General features: G+C 32.2%; 1 protein-coding gene across 3 annotated transcripts in view; it reads right to left on the bottom strand.

Moving 5' to 3' along the window:
- The window catches only part of LOC119831491 (GATA-binding factor C-like), a 64,891-nt gene extending 54,874 nt beyond the window's left edge, over positions 1 to 10,017 (bottom strand). Inside the window, exons 1-2 of one of the 3 annotated variants that reach the window (XM_038354877.1) lie at positions 9,697 to 10,017; positions 2,209 to 2,582 (exon numbers count right to left, since the gene is read on the bottom strand). In XM_038354877.1, coding sequence (XP_038210805.1) covers positions 2,209 to 2,452 — 244 coding nt within the window. In that variant the 5' untranslated portion in view covers positions 2,453 to 2,582; positions 9,697 to 10,017. Of the gene's footprint in view, positions 1 to 2,208; positions 2,583 to 9,696 lie in introns of those variants that run through there. The other 2 variants (XM_038354878.1, XM_038354876.1) reach the window with 2 other exon arrangements.
- Between the last annotated feature and the right edge of the window lie 14,038 nt (positions 10,018 to 24,055).

The raw sequence follows: 24,055 nt of genomic DNA, 5'->3' as shown, positions 1-24,055 counted from the left end.
ATATAGATTAGATTCTGTTATCGAAACACAATCTTGTCTCATGAGCCCGTATCTTCTGTAATAAGCGGATGCAGCACGAATTGCTTTTCGTACTTCAAAATTCGATATGCTAATGAAACAGAGGTGTTATAAAATAAATAATATCGTCCATATCATCAATCGTGTCAGCATCAAATAAATTACAGCGGGTGCGTCAAATCGCCGGCCTGGTATCACATTACACTGCATTACTACCTCGAGAGCCTTAAAAAACGAAAAACGCTAGTTGGTGGTAACGTTAAGGATTATGTTTTATACATTTTTTGCTATAATGTTCTGTTTGGGTTAAGGGATAGTGCCTTGATGAATGAAACTACCAAACTATGTACAATGTGTAAGATAAAGCGATGGTATCATTCTTCTGCGAATTAAATATAGATGTCCAATCCTATTTAATGTTGTATTTACGTGCTACATAATTAAATAAATATATATGCTACGTAAATTACTATGAAGACTTGAAAAAAAAGTTTCCTCCAAAACGCAAATAAAAAGGATAAAAAAATACTATCTACCGAAATAATGTTTAATAAAATTTAATGAAATAATTTTAAAGATTACCCATCTGTCAAGTAAAAATTTGGCCATTATCTTTCTTTTATCTATACCACGTAAAGAGTATAAATGGTAGGTAATAAATAAAAAAACATAAGCGCAAATGTGCTGTAAAGATGTCCGTACATTCTACATAGGTGCTCGTTTGGCGAGTTGGTAAATGTTGTATGAAAATAAATGTAATTTTAGTTTATGAAAATAAATATATACAATTATGAGGCAGTAAGGGTCAAGTGCGCGACTTGCCTCATAAAATTGTTGATGAAAACCATATGTTTAATACAACTTTAGAATAACAGTAACAAAAAATATCTTCTGCGTTCTCCTAAGGCGTGTGTGCTGATAAAAACGTGAGTTATGTTTCTAGGAGCTATTTATAGGCGTAAACGCATATTTTACTTCTTGAAATGAAAAACATTTTTTTCTAATTTGAACATTGTTGATTACAAAGTATCTTTGTAAATAACATTTCAACCCAAACTACGTTTTTGTTTAACCAGCACGTAATTACATCAAAGAACAAGATAAGTGAAATTAATAACATTCATACAAACTTGTGAAACGCCTAACTAAATAATTATAATTTTTAAGCAAATTACCTTATTTCATTGCCACAAACATTGATGATAAAATAAAATGACAATCAATGTTTTAAGTAATTTTAGTGGCTAATCGGACCGTCCACTGCCGTGTGTCGACAAATGAATTTACCAAAGTTAGATATAATCAAAGCATCAAGAAGCCGCATCGTGACTGAGAACATAACACGATAAGAGAGTTCGTTTACAAACAGGCTAAAAATCGTACCAGCGTTGGGACACACATAAACTACAGTACATAACTGCTGTGAACGCGACGAAATCGATTCCCAGTTCCGATTCCGAGAACTGACACAGTTTCTTGAGTGTCACATCACTACCGACGCACCGCTTAATAAATTAAAAAACGTCCGCCGCACGCCAATCTAGCCTTTAAGGACGCGCTTCAATATTAAATTTTGTGTGCGTTTCCACGAGTAGTTAAATTATAAAGACGAGCCACCTGTCCCCACGAAAATCTTTATAGCGACCATAAAATTTAAACCTTAAAAAGCAAAAACAAAAAGTATGGAATGATTTTTTTCTTTTACGGTCCGAGGCCCATTTTAGATCGTGTTTACCTAAGCTGTCACCTTACAGAATGGCGATTTTGACTGGCCCGGCTCTGTTGAATTAATTGTGGACTTTTGGAGAGATATCGTCTGATGCGCGATAAGATTTGGAGCTGCCTACCGTCCGCGTTTTGCTTTAAATACTGACAGTCTCACGGAATTACTACCCGCTTAACATATTTAATTATCACGGCTCTCGGTTCTGCTAACTTTTCCGTACTTAATTTAAATGGTCGTGATTTACGATTGCGAATCCTCGAAATATTTAGCATTCGTAAATTTAATTAATACTTATAAACAACACACACATTACAGTCATCTCGACTGTAAATACAAATCTTCACATAACTTTTTGGCTATAATATAAATAACTACTACTTGTACAAGGAGATTCGACTCTAATTTATCTAATTTTAGTTAAACAATATATACAAATTGAGTACTACTTCAAGTATTCAACTTACCATGAGATCCAACTGCAGTAGAATAAGGGGCATGCATTTGTTGATGGTAGTAGCGGGCGCGGCTGTGGTGGCCGCCTTCTAGCGGCGAATGAAAGAAGCCGTCCCCATTCGTCTCGGAGACGTCGCCGGCCGCCGGGCTGCCGTTGACGCGGCTGTCGTACCACCGCTGTTGCAACGCGCCCGCCCCCGCTCCGCCACCCTCACCGCTCATGTCCATGACCGCTGATCCGACCTCACAAACCATGCATCGCTTTTATACACACGCACTATAAGTCCGCACTCCTATCATCTCAATTCAGTCTATACGAAATAACGTTCCAATTCCGAACGGATTCTTAACCGCCCCGAATCGACCCGCCGCATGCCGCACGTATCTGAAACAATAAGGTCAGCGGTAATTCGCACATCAAAGAAAATGAAACAATTTAATAAATCGGTATTATGTCAAAAAGAGACAATCAATTAAGATAAACCGGTGCGCTATCGAAATACGTACGCGATATCGACGCGCTTCCAATTTGATTAACTGATATACCGCAAATAACACTCGATACGAGCGATAAGTTAGCAGGCATTAAGCGTTGTTAGCCAACTGAGTCGTGATTTTTTATTACCACTAAGCCAACTGAAGATATCTATCTATACTGCATCTAGATGACGGCGATATTACTAAAGCCGCTACTCGCTATCGGTAGCGACCTGCATGTCGAAATCTTTTAGAGGAATTTAATAAACAAAGTGGACATTCACATTTTGTATAAGACATAAATGTATAGAAAACGCCAAGTTTGTCTTAACTACCTATATAAGAAACTTGTAGTATGGTGGTGTCTTGGACGCGTCGGGAATAAATTATTTATTTATGCATGTATCGGCCTGACTTACATGCTCCAAGAATTTGCTTCATTTGATGAATTATTATGGTGATATATACAATATTATATGTACGTATAGGAACAGTAGCTGTATAAAAAACAATGTAAATATTTATAGAGTTACCAAATGGATACACAACTTCACTATATATAAATAAATACCTGATTATTTATTGAAATAAGTCCAGATGTTCCAACGCAACTTTGTCCCTCAATTAATATCAATTGTGCGTAAATTATGACCAATAAATATTTAATGTATTAATGCAGTGATTACTAATGCTCGTATAAGCACTTACGTATTAATAATTAATTTGTATTATGATAAGATTATGTCAGTTCTCATAGATAAAATCGTTTTAACATTATCGATGTCTTAATTACTATTGGGTGTGATACATTATAATTTTACTTACAGAATACTTCGATTAACAATAAGTAATGTTATATGTATATATAAGGAGAAGGGACTGGCTCTCTTAACACAGGTTATACCTAGCAAGAGGGCCATAGCATTTCAATCAACTATCAAGGTGAAATAAAGATTTATTATTATTATTATATGTGTTATTAGGATTGGAAATATAAAGTTCAGGTAACTAATATACAGACATGATTTACTTTACTATATTCAAGCTGCATCTACTTTCTTTGATTAACTTCAAATATTAATTAATGAAAGATACACAATAATATATAGAAAGGATTATATATTCTGCGAGTGTTTGTACAGACAGATCGAGCTCTATATCAAAGTAAAAATAACTCATAGAGAATAAAGACTTTTTAACGGATTTTAAATGCAATTTATGCATTGTATTATTTAACCCGACGTTTCGAACACTTTACAGCGAGCATAGTCACGGGTTATATCAAACGCAAAAAAATACCAATATTACTTCAATTTAAACTAGCTTCTCAAATTGTTCTTTTATTACTTACGACTAAACTTTTCAACAATTCAAATAAGAGAAAATCGCTGTTTTGTTTTTTACCGTAATCATTTCTAAAGTCCAATCAAATTCCAAATTTAAAATGTCATAGACTAAACTTTATCAATTGTTTACATTTCCAATCCAAAATGCGTAATGCATGTCAATGCTTCATCGAAGCGGCATCATTGATAACCGTCTTGATGTGACTAACTTGTGTCAATAAGATAGTATAATCTGTGATCACGCGCTGATTTTAGTTCACAGTAGTTTTTCCTGTCTAAATATTGATATGCACACGTTTTTAATCTTTATTTTGTAGTATATAAAGAACTTCTTACTAAACACTTAATTGAGCTTACAATTTTCTATTTACGGTAAGTTTATCGTAAACTTAATATCAGATAAAATAAGAGTACCGCTGTAACGCTCCCTATTTAAAATTAGCTTGGAAACATCGTGGTCTTAGTTTATAAATAATGTTGATTCATTAGTTACAGGCACCTACCTAAGTCTTTCAATCAAAATACATAGCAAACAATTTACGCTCAAAGTTAAACTTATATATGCATTCATCCATGGTTATAGCGATAATACTTATAATAGATACCTATTACCACAGAATTATACGAAAAATCCTTAAAACAAAGTTAAAATATCTACAAAATCAAAATCTATACACAAAAAGTATTATATAATTATTTATTATATAATGATTATACTACCCTTACAATTGTAACAATCCCTAATTAAAACTATAGAACGGCATCTCAACAAAAAGCCCAATAATAATACCAACTCTTACCAATTACGCTGATAAGATGAGATACTGCACTAATAAAGACAAGCGATGATACTAAGCCCTTGTTTCTATCACAACCGCTAAAGCCGCTATCTGACCATCGACTGAAAAAAGGATTAAAGATAAAATAAAAGAAATCACATATTTATCGCAATTTGCGTCCATTTTGTGTGATTTCCTCATAATATCGAAATGATAACGTATGATAAGACGTTGGGAACGTGTAAATTCATTAATTAATTTACTGAAAGGTGTGAATAGCGAGGCGATTTAGTAAACTATTATTACAATTTAAAATTAAAGAATTGGAATAAGAATAATACTCGTATGAACCCTGTTAACACTCAGTTTCAGTTTTCTTTCTAATAGCTAATATAACCGGTTTACTCAAAATACAAGGTACCTATATCTTCAAGTCGAAAATTTATTCAGGCCTCTAAAATACCGCCCGAGCACACCACATTGCCGTGCTCAAATGTCAAAAATATAAAACAACTAATGAACAAGAAAATGGCAGATATATGCAATAAAAAAAATCTTTGATTACTATAAGAACCAGACAAAGTAATAAATATTTATGACGTGGAATTGTAGGGTGTTAAATTCACTAGAATATGTATATAAATCGATAAAATATTCTATAATGTAAACCTAATATGGCTAAAATAAAGATTTCCACAAGACAAGCATTTTTTGAATTAAATGTGTATATACTTAAATCCGTCATTTTATTTCACGGTTATTTAACCGTATAAATATTTAAAAATCGTATGTGCACGATTTTTAAATATTTTAAAAACTTAAGCTACTCCATGTATCAAAAAGCACATCTCAAATCGGTCTGATTCTATAACGGAAAAAATGGTAACTCACAAACTAAAATCGAAGCACTATAGCCACTCTCAATATAATCAATATACAAATATGCAAGAAAATGACAAACTTTAAAGTTCTTCCAAAAAAAATTAAAAATCACAATATAGATAAGCGTCGTTATGTCAAAATTGAACACTATCAAGAACATTTTATGCTATAAATCACAGTACACAACTCTTTATCTCTGATAAGGTTTCGTATCGCATTGCCACATCTTTCATTTTTATTTTCATGTAATATTTATTGACTTATGCGGGAAAAAATGTTATTTGTGCCTAAAATCAGTATAAAAGAAAATTTTGGTCAAATGAAAATAACGCAGTATAAAGGAAAAGGAAAGAAAAAAGGAGAAAAGGATTACCTGATTATTTCCTTTCCAGATACATCGTACAACTTTGTAATATTATAATTTAATACTTAACTGTCTAAATAAATAAACCAAATAAAAAACATACAAGCATCCGAATCCGTTGCATAACACATTAGCTACTGTTTTCACAAACAAAAATTATCTCTTCACTCTATAAAAATATTTCTGTTCATCAGTCAAAAAACGTTCGAACAAATATCAATTAATAGTAGCATTATCAAAGGGCCGCTTATTATCTGTAGGTGAGTTTCCAATTAAATAAATTGATTGAACCTGTTAGGCCCATGTGTAAAACTGTGTCTGACAGAGCTATAAAGATAAAAACAATCTCCATATGGACCAAAATGGATCAACTCGTTCTTTAACGATAAAGCACTTATTAACATTGCATATGATTATTATTCTTGTTGTTGGAATTGAATGAATTTTTGTGTTCAGTAATTACTGTTAATAACTTAGTATTATAACAAATTGAAAATGAATTTATTATGGGTTAATTTGTTAAAATACGTAGTTGATGATTGGTAACGTAAAAACAGTATTTGTAAATTTTATCATGACGCTATATTTTTAATTAATTTGTTTTTTACTGTTTAGGCAACCATGCCCAAGGTTTTATTTTTTATTTAAATGCTATTTTTTTACAAAACGACACATTTTTGTAACGTTCGTTTAAAAACTACATAACTGTCATGTACAATTACGTTATCTTTCAAACTCTTTAAAAAAAAAACAAAAATTTATGTAATTACTTATCGTTTTTAGTAGACTTTCTTTGAAGATCGGAAGCTGGCTGCTGTCATAACACTAATAAACAATTAATTAGTACATGTACAACCGCGGGCGGTCAATAGTCGTTATTTAAATGAAGCAAATTATTACCCTATAAATTTTATTTTTAATTCATACAACGATGACAAAAACCTAATGATCATTGGCATTTAAAGATTTATAATATTGATTTTACCATTTTTCCTAAACGTACCTATGTAATTTTTTTCTACATATAGACAATTACTGTAATATGTATTTTACTTTCTATTAATGGTACTTTGTATATTTTAATTTCAATCATTAAATTAACTATTTGTTTTTTTATATAAAATGGTACAACTTTATCTTGGCATAATGTGCTATTATTGTTATATTAATTTTTCAAACGTTCATAATACATTTCACTGTATGCTATTAAACTGTTTTAAGTATATATCTTGCAGTTCAGTAACTCATTTAACAGCCAGAAGCAATATAACATTTAGATCGCAATAGGTTACCTAAATATCATAATTAGCTGCAGGCTCGACTCTCAAAACGCTCTAGCCAAGGTTAAATGCAGCCAGAAAGGGTACCGAAGTAAATGTATTTTTATTGCCACTTCACCCTAAGTACGTATCTCGGTATGCACTTCTTGCTTACTGTTTTCATAGCTTAATCAACATACCTCTCAAATTGTCGTCGTTCAATATGGAAAAGTTGTTTATACCGCCCGATATAGTAGGTCTATTATTTGAGAATAGCCTACAGGATATCCACTACATAGGTATCTCCAGCGGAAATCTTAACACACGTAACGCACACATGTGTAATCTTATCGAATGCTAATCGTCGTTTGCGCATCAGCCGCATTCAAATTTCGAACGCGAACTGTCATGGCGGCCAATCGTAACGTCCGAAAACGCAGGGCTTTGAAACGAAAACAGTGATCCGACATTGACATTGATTTGTGCTTTCGTATTTATTCGTATTACTAGTCGGAATACATAAGTTTTTGTTTACAAACCTGCTCTGTGTACACGAATGATGCATTAAATACAAGTTTTTTTTTAAGTTCAATAATCTTTGTAGTTACATGTATCCCATAATATTATATGGATTTATTTATAAAAAAAACTCTTAAGCCCAGTAAAAAATAGATTAAGATAGCCGTATTACAAATGAAATTCAAACTTATATTCCCTACTAGTCTACCAATTTTTTTTTTTTTTTTGCATAAAAATTTTTGTACCTAGTACCTACGTGTAGTAGTTTATATTTTCTACTGCCTTGATTATAAATCTATGAACAAAGATTGTCAATCGGAGATTAAGTTGAGTTATATAAAATATAGTGAAATTCGTTTCTTAATAGTATTTAAAATATACAAATTATGAAAATAAGCCAAATCACGTTGAGAACATTAAATACAAAAAAAAATAACTCAACTTCTAAGATCGAGATGTTTATCTTTATTAATTAAAATATTGTTACCAACTCCAAAAGCAGAAAGATAAATTCTGTCTGCCTCGTTTTCATAAAGTGGTAGACAAGAAATAATTCTATCTATTAATATGTAATTATTCATCTCACCAGATTTTACACATTATGATATAAGGTAATTATTTGATAATGTATTGCCTACATTTTAAATGTCATTGCATAATAAATTCAAGCTTTTCACACAACCACCTAATAAATATTTATTATATATTCAAAAAATATAAAAAAATATATTAGATTTGATAAGATTAAAAATGCTAACCTAATACGTATACCTCAAGCATTATTAATTCTTGTTCACATGTTTTTTTTATCTAAAATTAATAATAAATAAATCAATAGAGAGATACTTCAATCGTTCCTTAATTTATGTTTGTACTTAATTAAACCTTATTCAATATTATGATAATTCTTTATATATTGTGATATTAATTATAATTGTTTCTTATACTTTCTGATTACTTTTTTCATTTATTAACCTTTTATCTATTTTATATCGCATTAGTTTAATTAGAAATTGTTATGTAATTTTTAGTGGGCTTTAATAACAAACATATTAACGTGGTTACAAATTTAAATATTTAAAATAAATATAATAACAATTCAAAAGACATAATCTATTAAGTTATCCAAAAGAACACTCTATTTGGTTATCATATGCATTTTATTAAGCTTCTTAAAAATATATTTAAGCACTTTAATATTCAGTGTTAGATATATTAATTAATAATAAAATATACAAGTAGATAGATAAAAAATTAATGTTTAGCTCTACATTCAACGTTTTATACATAAATTCAGGTTTTGTATTGATTATAAAGACATTACACAAATAATTTTAATAATGTAAACATAGAGAAAATAAAAAAAAAACAATCCCGTAAGTGAGCAGCATTAATGCTAATATTTTGTTTGTTTACACGCCAACATTAAAGTGCCGTCGGATAGAGATATTTTCACACAATTTACGATGAAATATTGTTGTATGGTCATTTTTAATAAAAATATAACATGTTTTTTTTTGGATATATACATAATCAAAATAAATTTAACCACTTAACAAAACATAATGTTTCTTTTAGTATTCATATAAGAAAATATAACAAATAGAGCAATTATTGATGTATGCAGCTCTACATTTACCGTCTGTCTTGACTCTACTTTTATAGTGTTTATTTATTTAAATAGTATGCAGTATCATATTATGTAAATAAACTAATTTTTACTGCTCCACTTTGTCAACTTTAAATAAACGTTGCATCGATTTAATAACAAGGTTGACTTATTGTTTTTCGTGTCAACCTCTACCAGCTCTAGATTGGACAATCTAATCTAAAGGTTGTTTGTATTCAATTCTAGAAATACTATAATACATACCTAAAATGTCCCTATCAGCTGCGTATCACTTAATTGTCGATCACTATCACTAATCACAAATAACGCTGGCCTGATAAACAACACTGAAATGCGCTCCATTCCGTCCGCAGGTTCATTTTCATACAATATCACAGGTCACTAGTGTAAATTAATTTTGGAATGAGATTGGAACGATGTTTTGAATGATATTTAGTCCATATTGCGCAGGCGCGCTATTATTCGACTAAGCGCGATACACGAAGCGGCATCGATGGGACGCAACCCGACACTAAACCAGTCGTATGATTTTTTGTTGTGAGCGCGAGTCGGACTCGCTCGGAGCGGGTCGGCGATTTCGACCGACGCTTCGGCGCACCCGCTCACCATTGGCTGCGACGAATTACAGGCGGCGAGCGAAGGCGGGCCGGTGGGAGTGTACACTTTTAAATTTTCTTTTTCTCTTTTTGGGCGGGAGATTGTCGCTGTGTGCGCAGCGTCAGTCGCTTTCGCGCTTTGATGGATGGCGGGAGTACGCGATGGCGTTTTTTGCATTTCACAGATTTGACTTTGCAATATAAATATGTTGAGATTAATTGCCTATAATTCACTTAATGTATTAGTTGCGTAATATATGAGTATGCAGCAGTTGTAGTATGAATGTATCTGTTTATTGTTTTCAGTTCACTGAAGACTTTAGTTTGACAAAAAGCTTTTCGCTTGTGTTTAACTTGCAAAACTTCACAAGCATCGAAATGTATATAACCATACAGTTATATTGACAACAAAAATTAATGCAGTAAAAAAATCTTATTTTCATGTCTTCTGTTAGCTTATATATAGTTATTTCTTCATTGTCTATATTATACCTATATGTAATAAAATACAGACAATTATTATGTAAGTATGCAATTTATTATAACTGAATCGGTCTAATAGTTCTTAGCTTAGCGCGTTCAAAGAAACAAGTAATATACATTATTAATAGCATAACCATAAAATTAATTTATTATTTTACTATCAAAATGTGCTAAATTTCAGATACATCACTTCGAAAGTACCTATCACACAAATAACAAAGTTTTTAAGTATCTCTAAGTTACGGAACAATAAAATAAATTTAGAAACATTCTATTTGCTTTAAATATGTACTTTTGTCATATATAATCTTTACATGTACAATTATGTGATTTTTGGTGTTTAGTGAAGATAAAAATGAGCTAGGAGACGGTAAGATGAGGTTCATTTGAAGAACAATATCTACATTTTTAATACACATCTACAAATACACATAATATATATCTAATAGGTCAAAACATAGATATACAGTACCACCTATTAATTTTTAAAATTAAATAACTTTTTTAATAGTTATATATAAATGTAATAAATCGGAAATAATAGCAAGAGAATTAAAAATTGAAGCCCCTAAATTATGATCAAATTTTTATGGAATGTGAATGAACTACGTATTAGATATTTATATAAGTTAAATAAGTTTATCTGCTATTCTAACAAGTAACCCATGTAACTATTAATAAATTAAACTCTATGGCGGTACGTTTAATAACTAAGCAAGTAACCAAGAACCAAGAGTTTCAAGGTTATTGAAGTTTATGCAATTACATTAATTGAAAAGAGATTATTGTTGCATAATTTATGAAGTCCCTAAAAATTTTTACCTGACAAAACGATATATTTATATTGTTTAAATATGTATACTAAAAGAACCATCCTCAACACTGTTATTTCTCTATATTTCTACCAAAACTCTACCTAAATTTTTTTGTACTATATGCTTTTTTGTAAAGGAGCATAATAAAGAGGATTTGATTTGATCTTATACATTCTCTTCTATGAGAAACTTAAAAAAAAATTAATTTGTAAAAGATGAGATCAATAAATATTTTTTTTATTTTTTTTTTTTATAGTTTCATTTTCATCTCTATGAAGTTATATTTTATGTTGTGTATGACATACGCAACATAATCTACTCTATAATAGGAGAAAAGGTTAGTTCATATGCTCTACGTTGGAACCTATTTGCTTCAATTTTCAGAGTAAAGGTTCATCGGTGGCACTGATCGCTTAAAAAAAAGAGAATCACAATTGAAAGAGGAAGCACTGAAGGAATGCAACCTATGAAAATAAGTAATAAATATAAGTAGACTCATATAAAATACTATTGTACCAGCACAGCGCTTTCTTAATTAGTATATATGGGATATCTAACAAGTTGCACTCGCAACTTTAAAGTACTAACGAAAAATACATGTTTTATTATAAATTGCATTTACGTGCCCAGCGTGCTTTTGTACAATTTTATAAAAACTTGTCACTAAGGTCGGAATTAGGAATAATATTTATATGATTCTTCAAATGAATAGAACATGAATGTTTGATTGACACCAGCCCTTAGCATTTTGAATGCGTATATTATTTATTAAATAGGGAAGTCAGTCTTGTAGACTTCAATTTCGTGTGTAAATAAAGTTAGTTAAAGTAGATATTAAATGTACTGATTTTATATTTTTAAATAAACACTAGTGTCTGTTAATCGTTTAGAATGAAGGGGCTATGAATCCATTAAAATCATTAATAGATTAGAAAAACAAAACAATTTCAAAATAAAGAAAACTGAAGACTAAATTCAGATTGCCATATTACCATCTATTTGTTTATATTACCTATGTAGTACATAGGTAATATACATATAAAAATTTTATAGCCCTTATAATACACCTAATGAAGGGACTCAGATTGAATAACTACACTCCGAATAGAAAATTCACACGTTACGAATATTAAAGACATTATCTATATTAAGAACATTATCACAAACAAAATTCAGTGTGCTCATTCAAACAAACTAAATAGGTATTTCCCAATCCCCCAAACACCCACACGTTTTCTAAGCGGGCAGCCAGTCTGAATAACATTTAACCCCTTTGAAATGTAAAAGCATTACTGAATGAAAAAACAGTACTTATGTACCCCGCGACGCTGATAAACCATCTCTGTACAAAGCACACAAAGATACAATGCCTCTGAAAGGGTTCAAGAACGCACTTTTAAATTAACATCTCTGAATACCAAAACAGCAAAACAGTCTATTCAAACACACGCCACTCTCGACCCTCATGCGCTTGACAATAAAATCAGAACACGTCATAATTGCCTACATACAACAAGGCAGATATAATATAGCATTGAGCAATGCTTATGCTTAACGTAGGGCCGTTTACATTTTTCCTTTTCATATCATTGTCTCTGGTCGACAGCGCTTGCAACCGTCACGTTCCAATTTTGAAAAGTGTCGGAACAAAATGGTTGCTGCTTTGTGTCGTGCCCTCGCTCATGCTTCGAGTTTGGTAATTTACCAGATGCTAGCTTGCTTTGAAGTTCCGACTGCAGGAAATGTGTCTGACATCCAACTGGATTTAAACTCGAATCTTGTTTGAAATAAAAACACAAGTAGGTAGGTGGTATAGTCAGAAACAGGGGCCTTACGAGAATGATTCGTAATTATTCATTCGGAATACCGACGTCAAAAATATTACCAGAGTAACAAGAAAGTCATAGATACAACCTCTAAACCAAATTGGAACATCACTGTGCCGTGTTTACAACTCGACAAAAAAACACACAACAAAGGAGCCGAATTTAAATTCCGATCGAACTTTGACACATGTCTGCCACCATAAACAATGGAAATTCAAATCATCATCGCGTTCGACAGCCGCCAACCTAATGCGATTGTGGCGTGCGCTCTGTACTCTATGGTTCTTCAGCTATAAATGGGAGCCTTTTCTTTCGCTTTTTCTTCACAAAATCATAGCCGAGATCGGCTGATAAGCTCTCGTCTCGTGTGAGATAGTCTCAATATCCACAGATGGCCTTGCTCTCGAGTAATCTCTGCGCCTGGCGTAGATATTTTTGACATTTTTTGTTGTAGTTCCTTTGAAAACGTTTTGTTGTCTAATAGGGACATTATTTTGACGGAGATCAGGCTGTTGTAATAATGTAAACACTGATTGAGTACTGATAAGTAAGACAATCAGAATGACGTGAATGATGCTTTTTGCTGTGGTCTAAATCCGTAGTTTTAGAAATACGGCTTAGGACGCTAAGCCTGCAGCTGCATATCCAGTTAAAATATATTTAATACAGAGGTCAAATTCAAAAAAGACAGTTTTCAAGAAGCTCGTTTAATTTTATAGCAGATACTACATTTTTTTTTACTCAAGATCAACATGAACAACATTAATATAATAATAAGTTAGCAAATTACAAACGTGAGGAATTATAATGCTTTAATTTAAAAAATTTAGCCACTAGAGTAATCATTATAAGACCTAAACATAATATAACAAACTTGTTATTATTTCATTATTAGTAATTTACCTACAAACAACTTCTAAGTGAAGGGTTCGTTGCCTTAGCTCCTGAGATATTAACATGAACGAGAACGCGACCAGAAAACCTCGTCGTCTAGTCCGTCTACGAACACAATCTCGCCAGCAATCCCTTATCTTGCAACTTAGAAAACAAAACATCGCAAGCCGGCAATAAGCATAAAACAAAATCGTTTCGACCCCACACACGCCGTCGCTGGAACACTTGGAAAAATCCCTATGGATTTTCCGCGGGAGGGGGCAGGCGCGCAGGACGGACGGGGGAAGGAACGTAAAAGAGAAAAGCTGCGAGTTTTTATCTCGGCGCCATAAATTTTATTCGTAGCGTGATTTAGTGCGCAGATTGCCCCCCGCTACCCGCGCCCCGCGCCTACGCCTCGCCCGGGTAAGGCTGCTAGTCATTGTCAAAATTATTGCACCCCTATCTACAGAAGCTTTAAATATATGTCCCCGACACGCTGCCTGTAACCCGTTCTCATGCTGAATACGACGCTTTGATGTCAATTTTATAAGTCGTAGTTTAGCGAAATCGCCCACTCGAACACGTAGTAACGCGATAACATCTCGATGACAGAAAGTCTCGAATGGCAAACAGAGATTCATACAAATTTTAATTACGCAAGCAAAAGACTTGAAGCGAACGATCATTGTATTTTCATATTGTTACGCAAACGTCTTTTCTCCTAACAATACTTCCACTTGATATATTTTCAATACTTTCACTAAGAAAACAGAAGGTTCGAGCCAGATAGGGATTAATGCAATATTGGGCCAATGGCGCCATCGCTAACAAGTACTAAAAAAAAAACTTTCTTTTCAACACTAATCCTCCATTATTTTTGCTTTAAGAGTGATTCTTAAGTTATTTGTCAATACCGAGCCACAAAGGCGCCCAAATACCCTTACTATGGTGAGGCTTAATACACGCCTCATAATAGTCGAACAATTCAGAAACTTGTTAAAATCATAATGCGCTTTTGTGCGCCTCTTGACAGGTTACTTCGAATTTTTTTGCTCGCATACGTACGTTTCATATTGCTAGTGCGCTTGTAAATGACGCGTTCGTTTTTTCACGATTTCTGGTGAATCCTCGATCGCTATCGCCGCGTATTTTATGTAAACACGACAAATTTTGTGGCATGGACGCGGAATGTATCAGCAGATGCGCTGGCGTTATTTTTATTGTCTATGGCAATTCAAAGGTTCGCATTTGATCCGGGCTCTCTCTACACTGTGTCTTATCTCAGATCTGGTTTTATGAAACCCTAAATTTACGACTGCGGTCGAGGGGTAGGGACTGGTTTAAGCCGACTCTCGATGTCGGTACTAGAAACACTTTTCACCACAATTCATGACTAAGCACGCTCTGCAAAAAATAAGTGTTATATTCTCATATGAATATTATTTGATCGACGCGCTGATACGATGTTTTTCTTAGGTAGACAAGAACCAGTAAATGTATCGGTTGCGCTCCCGTAAGTCCCGCTTTTTACATACCTATATATAAAGCTATACAAATAAGTACAGATTGTCTGTATGGACTCGAATAAAATATTGTCATACAAGATAAGAATTTAATCATATTTAATAAAAAATAATTGTGTAGTGTAAAGTAACATAAAAGTCTAGTTTGATAAAATATATTTTACAAAAACTTAATTGAACAACAAACGTGTATATATATAACGAAATTCAGATAAACATTGATCTTTACACCATTCAAAATGTCGATACATCATACCCTTGATTAAACTCACCTAATTAGCAATCAGATTCCTTTAATTGCTAAAATAACTAGACCCCCGCCCAGGTTAGACCAGATACAGGCAGATCCTCAATAAATTACGAGAATAAATCCCGGGAAAGAAAAATTGCCCTCTGGAGCACATAATTCTTGCCTTGTCACAAACCCTCCTTATCTACGGCCAATACCGGATTACAATGCGATTTTTATTTTATGCTGTATTCGCTTTTGTATTCAGCTATGTGCTTTATTCGTACCTACTTGCATGTCTATAATAATACGGAAGAGATGCGTAGTATGTAAATAGTACTCACGTTATGAGTAACTGTCGCACCTTATTCGTCTTAGAATAGATACCATGCCTTAACGAAAAGGTATCATTATATCAATATAAATTGATAATGAAGAATATAAATTATTATTGCCGTATTCTATAAACATAACATAAACTTTTGATGAGGCAGATGTAACCTATCCCCCAAATAAATGCATTGGCTAATAATACAACCAGTTCTGTAGGACTTGATAAAATTGTGAATTTTTAAAAAGAAATTAATTAATTGAAACAATTCTTATAAATCTTCGAATATAGCATACTAGCTGCGCCCCGCGGTTTCACCCGCGTAAGTCCGTACCCCGTAGGAATATCGGGATAAAAAGTTTCCTATAAGTTATTCCAGTTGTCCAGCTGTCTACGTACCAAATTTCATTGCAATCAGTTCAGCAGTTTTTGCGTGAAAGAGCAACAAACACACACACATCCTTACAAACTTTTGCATTTATAACATTAGTAGGATTATTGTGATAATCAAAATAAAATAATCACCACTTTCTAACCACACTTCACACTAATATTATCAATGTGAAAGTTTGTTTGTTTGAATGTTTGTCCATCAATCAGACTAAAACTACTGAACGGATTTTTATGAAATTTGATATACAGACAGGGTATGAGCTGACTTGGATGGTAGGTTAATTTTTATCCCGATTAATCCCTTGGGATCCTGATATTAGCGCGGTCAAATAAAAAAATCTCTTTCACTATTAAAAATAAAACAATTTTAACAATTAAAATTAAAATTAAGCCTTAGTTGGCCATGATTGAGGCTAATTATTTTAAATCTCGCCTATCATATTTCAGCAATATTTCATCATAATCATCATCAGCCCATATATGTTTCCACGGCTGGGACACAGGCCTCCTATGAGGGTTTAAGCCATAATCCACCACGTTGGCCAAGTGCGGGTTGGCAGATGTCACATATCGTCGAATTTTTGAAACTCAGACATGCCGGTTTCCTCACGATGTTTTCCTTCACCGTTTCGAGCAGTGGTGTTATCCATGTTATCCACAATAAATTGAAAAATCAATTTATTTCCTGCACGCTCACCTGGTCTCGAACCCCGACTTATTGATTTTGAAGTCTGAGGTCCTCACCACTGAGCCACCACTGCTTTAAGCAATACACACAGCAACATATATCTACTTAAATTTTTTATAAAACATATAGGCGCCGTAGTTTACGAAGTAGTTTTAAAACCTTATACACCTAAGTACCTAAGTAGGTTTAAACAGTTCATAATTTTCTTTCTTTGTAGTTAAAATACAACACCTAACTGATTCAAAATTACAACATTTGTTACTTCAATACGTATACAATTTGTGTTAATAACAGTTCAAAGTAAAAGTTAATATTTTACATGTTTCGTAACAATATCATCTAATGGACAATGACAAATGTATCTCTTTGTAGCGAATATTGAGATGTCATTGCCCGACAATCCGATAGATTCACGGGAATTTTACAAAAAAAAATATTTGGGAGAAATATTTTGACAAGATAATGAATAGGCAGGTATGAGGCTGTGACAAGCTAATGATCTTTTAATATTTGAGGAACATGGAGCGGGTTAATAGGAAATTTTAAGATTAAAGTATTTAGGAAATTGTTTGTGAATATTAAACATTTTGAGAAAATGGTCCCGCTCATTGTAAGTTTATAGATAATATTTAAATCGCAATTCAAACGATACAATAGATTAATAGAATTCAGATTGGTATAATCCAAAGCATTAATATGTAGGTGCCTCATATTACCAATGTTCGGTGGTTTTATTGTATGGTTAATTCATTTGTTGTATTCTAAAGAAATTTTATTAAAAATGCATCAAATTGTATAATTTATTTAATACTCCGTTCACGAAAACGTTCGCTTAAGTACATACCTACATTTAAATTTTATTTTATTAGAATGTACGCATTAAATTTTCTTTTCACAGTTATTTCAGTAATTCATGCCAAAATTCAATAATAGTCCCTCTTTCATAGAGATCATACTAACATTCAGTTGCTTTACAATATGACAATAGTATAATAAACATAGCATCTCGATATAACAATACTAACGCCCATTTATAATAACTTTACGCAGTTATCCATTAATTGCATAACAAATGCGGTGACGTTGTATTGTATTAAAATTTATTGGTATCTTTTGTTATCCACAGTGGCAACACACAAGTATAACTTGCAACACTCAGTGGACAATAATAGTATTATTTATTTTGTTGGGAATTATTTGCCTGTCGTTAGCAAATTCGTTTGCCACAGATAAAAAACTTTTTGTGTTAAATCTTTCTCCAATAACAGATAAATCAAGTACCTAATTCTTGTATAGAATTTCTTGAAAACTTTTACGTAACATCGTTTGCTATGTTAGGTATTTCTTTAAAAGTACCTACATAAAAAGACTAATAATATTATTAGGCGAATATAAAATAGATCAATTATGAGGCGGGATTCGATCCAATTGAAATCCGTTGAAAACTTTAAAAGCCTTAAAAAATATATAAGAAAAAAAACTATCTTCGCATAACCAAACTTTACCACTCAGTTGACAATCCCGAAAATAGACTACATAATTTGCTTTGAAATAACAATACGAGAACTTTCTTACGAAGCATTCATGTTATCCTCCGTAAATATTATATGTAAAACTAGTGAAAATGCCATATATGTATTATACCAGTCTAATTAATATGAAAATAATGCGATATAGAGATGAGACAAATTTAAATCATGAATTATTTCGACCAAATTGTACAATTACGATTTATAACGTAAAAAAGGCTTTAGAAAATTTGTATGCAACAATATTTCTTGCTACTTATAGTTGATCCACATAAAGTCTCTTGACGGATTAAATGAAAGGCGTAATCTCTATTATTTATTTACGTAAAACATTTCGCTCCAATAGTATAACAAACGAAAGTACCTGCGTACAGAATCTTAAGCCACTGACATCCACAAAAACTCCACGTTTATTCCCATTATTTCGCGTTTGTTTGATGTCTTTGTCTAGATATCGCACAAAGGCGAGCTCTCTGCTAAATTTACAGAACAAAGAAAGAAAGCTACCAACATTACATATTCAATATAATACTTTTTTCTGGTGCTCATCTGCATTTATCCCTTGTCATGAATTGTTTAAAGTTCACGCCTGACTTTATGTTTGTACATACTAAAAACGATATTTAATTATAAATAAATAATCGTCGTGTTACTTAAATAGAACCTTCTAATATTATAATTCACTAATTAGATGTGAAAACTATAATATAGATCACACAGTAACACAGTTAATTGAATATGCAATTCTTTCGAAAAGAATTCAAAAAAAATATATTTCTTCCGCAAACAAAAGGTAAACTAATAAATCAATAAGCTTTCGGACAACTGACTGAACAATTTCTACAAAAAAATTGAGCGTCGGAACCGCACAGCGGCCTACCCCATTGCATGCTCTATTAAAATTCGACACGACTCGTCCTTGTTACCAAACACGCCGATATTATATCAAAACAACGACACATTTATTGCAATACGAGATAATTTAACGATGTGAACGCGCCGCTTCGACGATAATTCGGTCAAAGTTTAATTCGTTGACAAAGATTACGACACATTCTAATCGTTGGGGCGTGTTGTCGAAATCGCAATTTCAATTTTATGTTCGACTGAATTGTGCGAACGTTCGCCTATAGCGATTATTTAGCAGTTAACTTAATGAAGAAAAGTTATAAAAAGCCTATAAAATTGTCCCGTACGTAGCGTAGCGTTGGGCTACTTCGCAAATGTTTTCTGTTTATGTCTAGTAGCTACGAGCAAACATAAAATTAAACGTTTCTCTCTATTTTCTTTACAACATTTATCTAGTAAGTTTATACATACAAATTTTTCATTTGTTCCTTCATTTCATTTCATATTTATCTTTAATCAGTTACAATTTTTCCTTATATTTATGTGTACTTATATTTTATAACTATATTTCGTTGTATCTACGTATTGAAAATAATGTTGGGGCTTTTCAGAATAAGAACCGTTTTTTATAAAGTAAAATTATCACGTTATTTCTAATAAGTTTTGTTCTATTTACAATGACAAAATCCTAACTACTCAAGACCGACTACGAAGAGCTTATAACCATTATGTTTTCCACCGCCAAACATCTCGATCTTCCGCATATTTCTACGTAAACGCATTCGTAACGCACCAGTTAAATGAGTTTTACTGCCGGAGGGTCGATCAGTAACGGCAAATCATTAATGCTATATTATAGGGATGTGTACGCAAATTTGATCCCTTAATAGCCCTAGTATAAGCGTAACCATGCCATAATATCCCTGAGAATATATCAAATCGGGTATTTAATAGCTATATATATATATTAAACGTGATTCTTACGTTACTTTTTAATGTGTATACTTTTTTATGTGCCTATACCTACTAATTGTATCTAATAAAGGCGGCTTAGATACACCACTTATTAATCAATACTTTTCGTTTTTGCTCCACTTGGACTTAAAAAGTCTTACAAAAAAACGTCTGCCCGCTTTGAGACGCTGCATGTAGTAATAGTAAATATCATAAAAGTGTATCAAGTAAACAGTAGTCTACATCTTAGTTTAATAATATATAGATATAAAATTTTATCTCAAAATGAGTTATTTAGTGTCACCGAAAAGGGTCTGACGTATTTAGTTAACGTAGTTTACTTTTCAATAATAAAAGATACACCATCACTCTACATTCAAATCGAAAATAAATCATAAAGGTTGTCATAAAGGTTAAATCTATTAAGTTTTTTTATTTTCCGCTTAAAACTATTAAAAGTTATGCCTGCAAATTATTATTTAATCGGTTAAAATGTAACTCAAATGTATGATCTACGATGGATGTAGGTACACCAGCTTTAAATTAGTTTTTTTAAAACAACATAGTACACACCTAATACTGGTTTTAATAATATTTATGTTGAAATTTTCATATGTAGCGTGATTATTAGGATGATATACGGATTTCCTTGTGTTTTATGATGCTTTTAATTAACTACATGCGATATATTCATCATAAAATTATAACATATCATAAATAATAGTGATAAAACATAAAAATGTTTACGAATTTTATTCTTATATCCGTTCACCTTAGCCTTAATATTATAGGTCTTTAATTTTGAATAATAATTACAAGTTAACATTTCGAAAACATTTCGAAATCTCGTTAAAATAAAATGTCACCGAAATAATGTACACACGATCTAATCGTTAGATATGAATCATTTGCTAAAACGTCATCATTTTAGTTCTATCTTATCTAGATCGTCCCTTTAAACAATTTTATTCATCAAAAAATTTAGTATGAAATTCAATGGTGTTAGAACGCTTTTAGCGTAATTCAAAGCATCGATAAACGTTACGTAAAAACGGCTATAAAATTACGCGAACGCTATGAAGTTCCACGACATACTCGCGGAGATATCGAAGCTAATGCGCTCGCATTCATGAAGGTAAATACATCAAAATTAATTAGGGGGGGTAGGGACCGCCCGCGCGCTACCGTCCCAGTGGGGCGCCACGTGACGACTTCATGCGGCTTCCCGGAACGCGCTCGGGTGACGGGATTTAGTGAAACTATCCAGCCTTACCTGTACGTGCTTCGACTACATGGTCACCGAGTCGACCTAACTTTTTTGTGTATGGTCCAACCGTGTGAATATTTTAATATCTATGCATATGGTAATACTCTGTTTTAATTTTTATTTAGTACGGAGTACTAGCCGTCCGCCCCAGCCTCACTGTGGTACGGTTGTATCTCCATAAGAACCTTCCTTATGTCTTAACAAACACTTTGAATGAATATTAACAGAATTAGTAAATAGACAAAAAAAAATAACTTTCAGCTAGCTTTCAACTTTTTAGTAAGTTGGTGAATTGAACATTTATTATAGCAAGATAATATATATATTTATAAATCAAAAGATCAAATAGTCAATTTTGTGTATTAAAAATAATCGATCAAACAAGATTTTCCTTTTTATCTTATTGTTTGATTTATAAATAAGAATATTCACTTTTAAGCAATTTTAAACATGAATATCGGGTTTAATAAAGAATTATAAAATTACATCGTATTGGTAGATGTATTAAAAGTAACTTGCCCTGCTTCGATAGATAAATAATTGTACCAACACAGATAAATAAATTGATTTAACCGACAATTGTTTCAAAAACGTAAAAATAAACTACACACCCATAAATCGACTATTAACGATCAAACTTACTGCTCCGTTTGGCATCGTACAAATCATTGAAGACAATTGTTTAAAAAACTGACAATACAAGGAAGTTATGGTTATTCATGATGTTAGCGCCACGCAAACATCAGGGTGCCGCCCCGTGTCTACCTGTGCAAACATTTTAACATTGTCACAATGCCTCTGCCTCAAATCGCCCACTATGAATTATTGCTACCCCTTAAAGATATTTCATCGATTTTATAGTGGCTCCAATGTCAGCCCCGTCTCGACTTGACTATAAACATTGTCGTTAATTTTTTACGCAACGAACTTTTTTGCACCGAATTTATTAGACACTCTGATATACTCTATAATAAGTTAAATTATAATAAATTGAAACAAGTCTAATATTGAAATCATGTCAAACGCAAATTCAGAACCTGTGGTGAAATTAAAAATTACATACTCTAAGTATTTAATGACAATAAATTATTATTAGTGCTGAAACACAACTATCATGGATAGCTTACACACTTTTATTTAAAAAAAATGTGTATTTAAATATTACATTAAACTTTTAGTCGAATATTTAAGTAACGATTTCTCATATTTATATTTACAGTTGAGGAAAATATAACCATTCCTACCAAAAACATCGCTCTACAAAATGTTCGAATTGAAAATTAATAAAAAATACTTACCATTTGTATAGTCTGTAATTGAATCAAACAGAGGTTCTATAAAAGGCTTCAATAATCAGTTAACCCGTGCTCACCTGGCTCCTTACTCTCCCACAGAGAAAAAACTCTTATAAAGAAATAAATTATTGCATTATGGCTTTTTGAAAGAGTCCACTGCTGCTGAGAAATGACAATATTATTAAAAAGTACGCGTCTTTGTCACACTATCTTTTTGTGTTCGATATATTGTCGCTATAATAAATGCCCCTTTATGGGTCGAGCATTGTGCCCCGTCCCATTGTGGACATTATTAAATATATTTTAAACAGTTTTATTAATGGTGGGCGTCATTTTGAGAGCGTATGATTTATTTTTTCGACGCGTGTTCTCGATCTCTATGATATCTTTCAATCATTTAAATAAATAGAACTCGAGACAAATCCTAACACTACATAAATCCTGTTTTACAAGTAGGGCCTTATCATGTTACGTTCTTACGTAAATTGGGCGTTCGTGCATTGATCATGAATATTATTATACACAAATGATTTCAAAATCACATCCCATTTCAACTTTTTGCTTGCAATGCCTATTCAGTTATAATGGCAAGTAATCCTAAATTTTGTGTCTGTAAAAGAGAATGTAACATAATCAGTAACTTAATCTTTTTTCATACTTCTTAAATCTTCAGATTCTTTGTAAGTATAAAGCTAATTAACATACACACAAACCATAATAAAACGAATTCAAAGATTATGAAATTAGACACCGACAGCTTCGCCGAAACGATATAAAAACCCCTTTGAATAGACATTAAAATTCCCTCAACCTGTCACAAAGCGCGCGAAAAATTGAAATATCAAATTCGTTGTTTTGAAACATGACTCTTTACCTCTTTCAAAGAACAGACACGCCTCGAAGGCTTTATAAAATGTTTTATTCTATTGACATCTTGGTTTATCTTTT

This window comes from Zerene cesonia, chromosome 13 (genome assembly GCF_012273895.1).
Source record: "Zerene cesonia ecotype Mississippi chromosome 13, Zerene_cesonia_1.1, whole genome shotgun sequence".
NCBI lineage: Eukaryota > Metazoa > Arthropoda > Insecta > Lepidoptera > Pieridae > Zerene > Zerene cesonia.
Note: the sequence above shows the minus strand (reverse complement) of the source record. Positions and strands in the feature narration are given on the sequence as shown.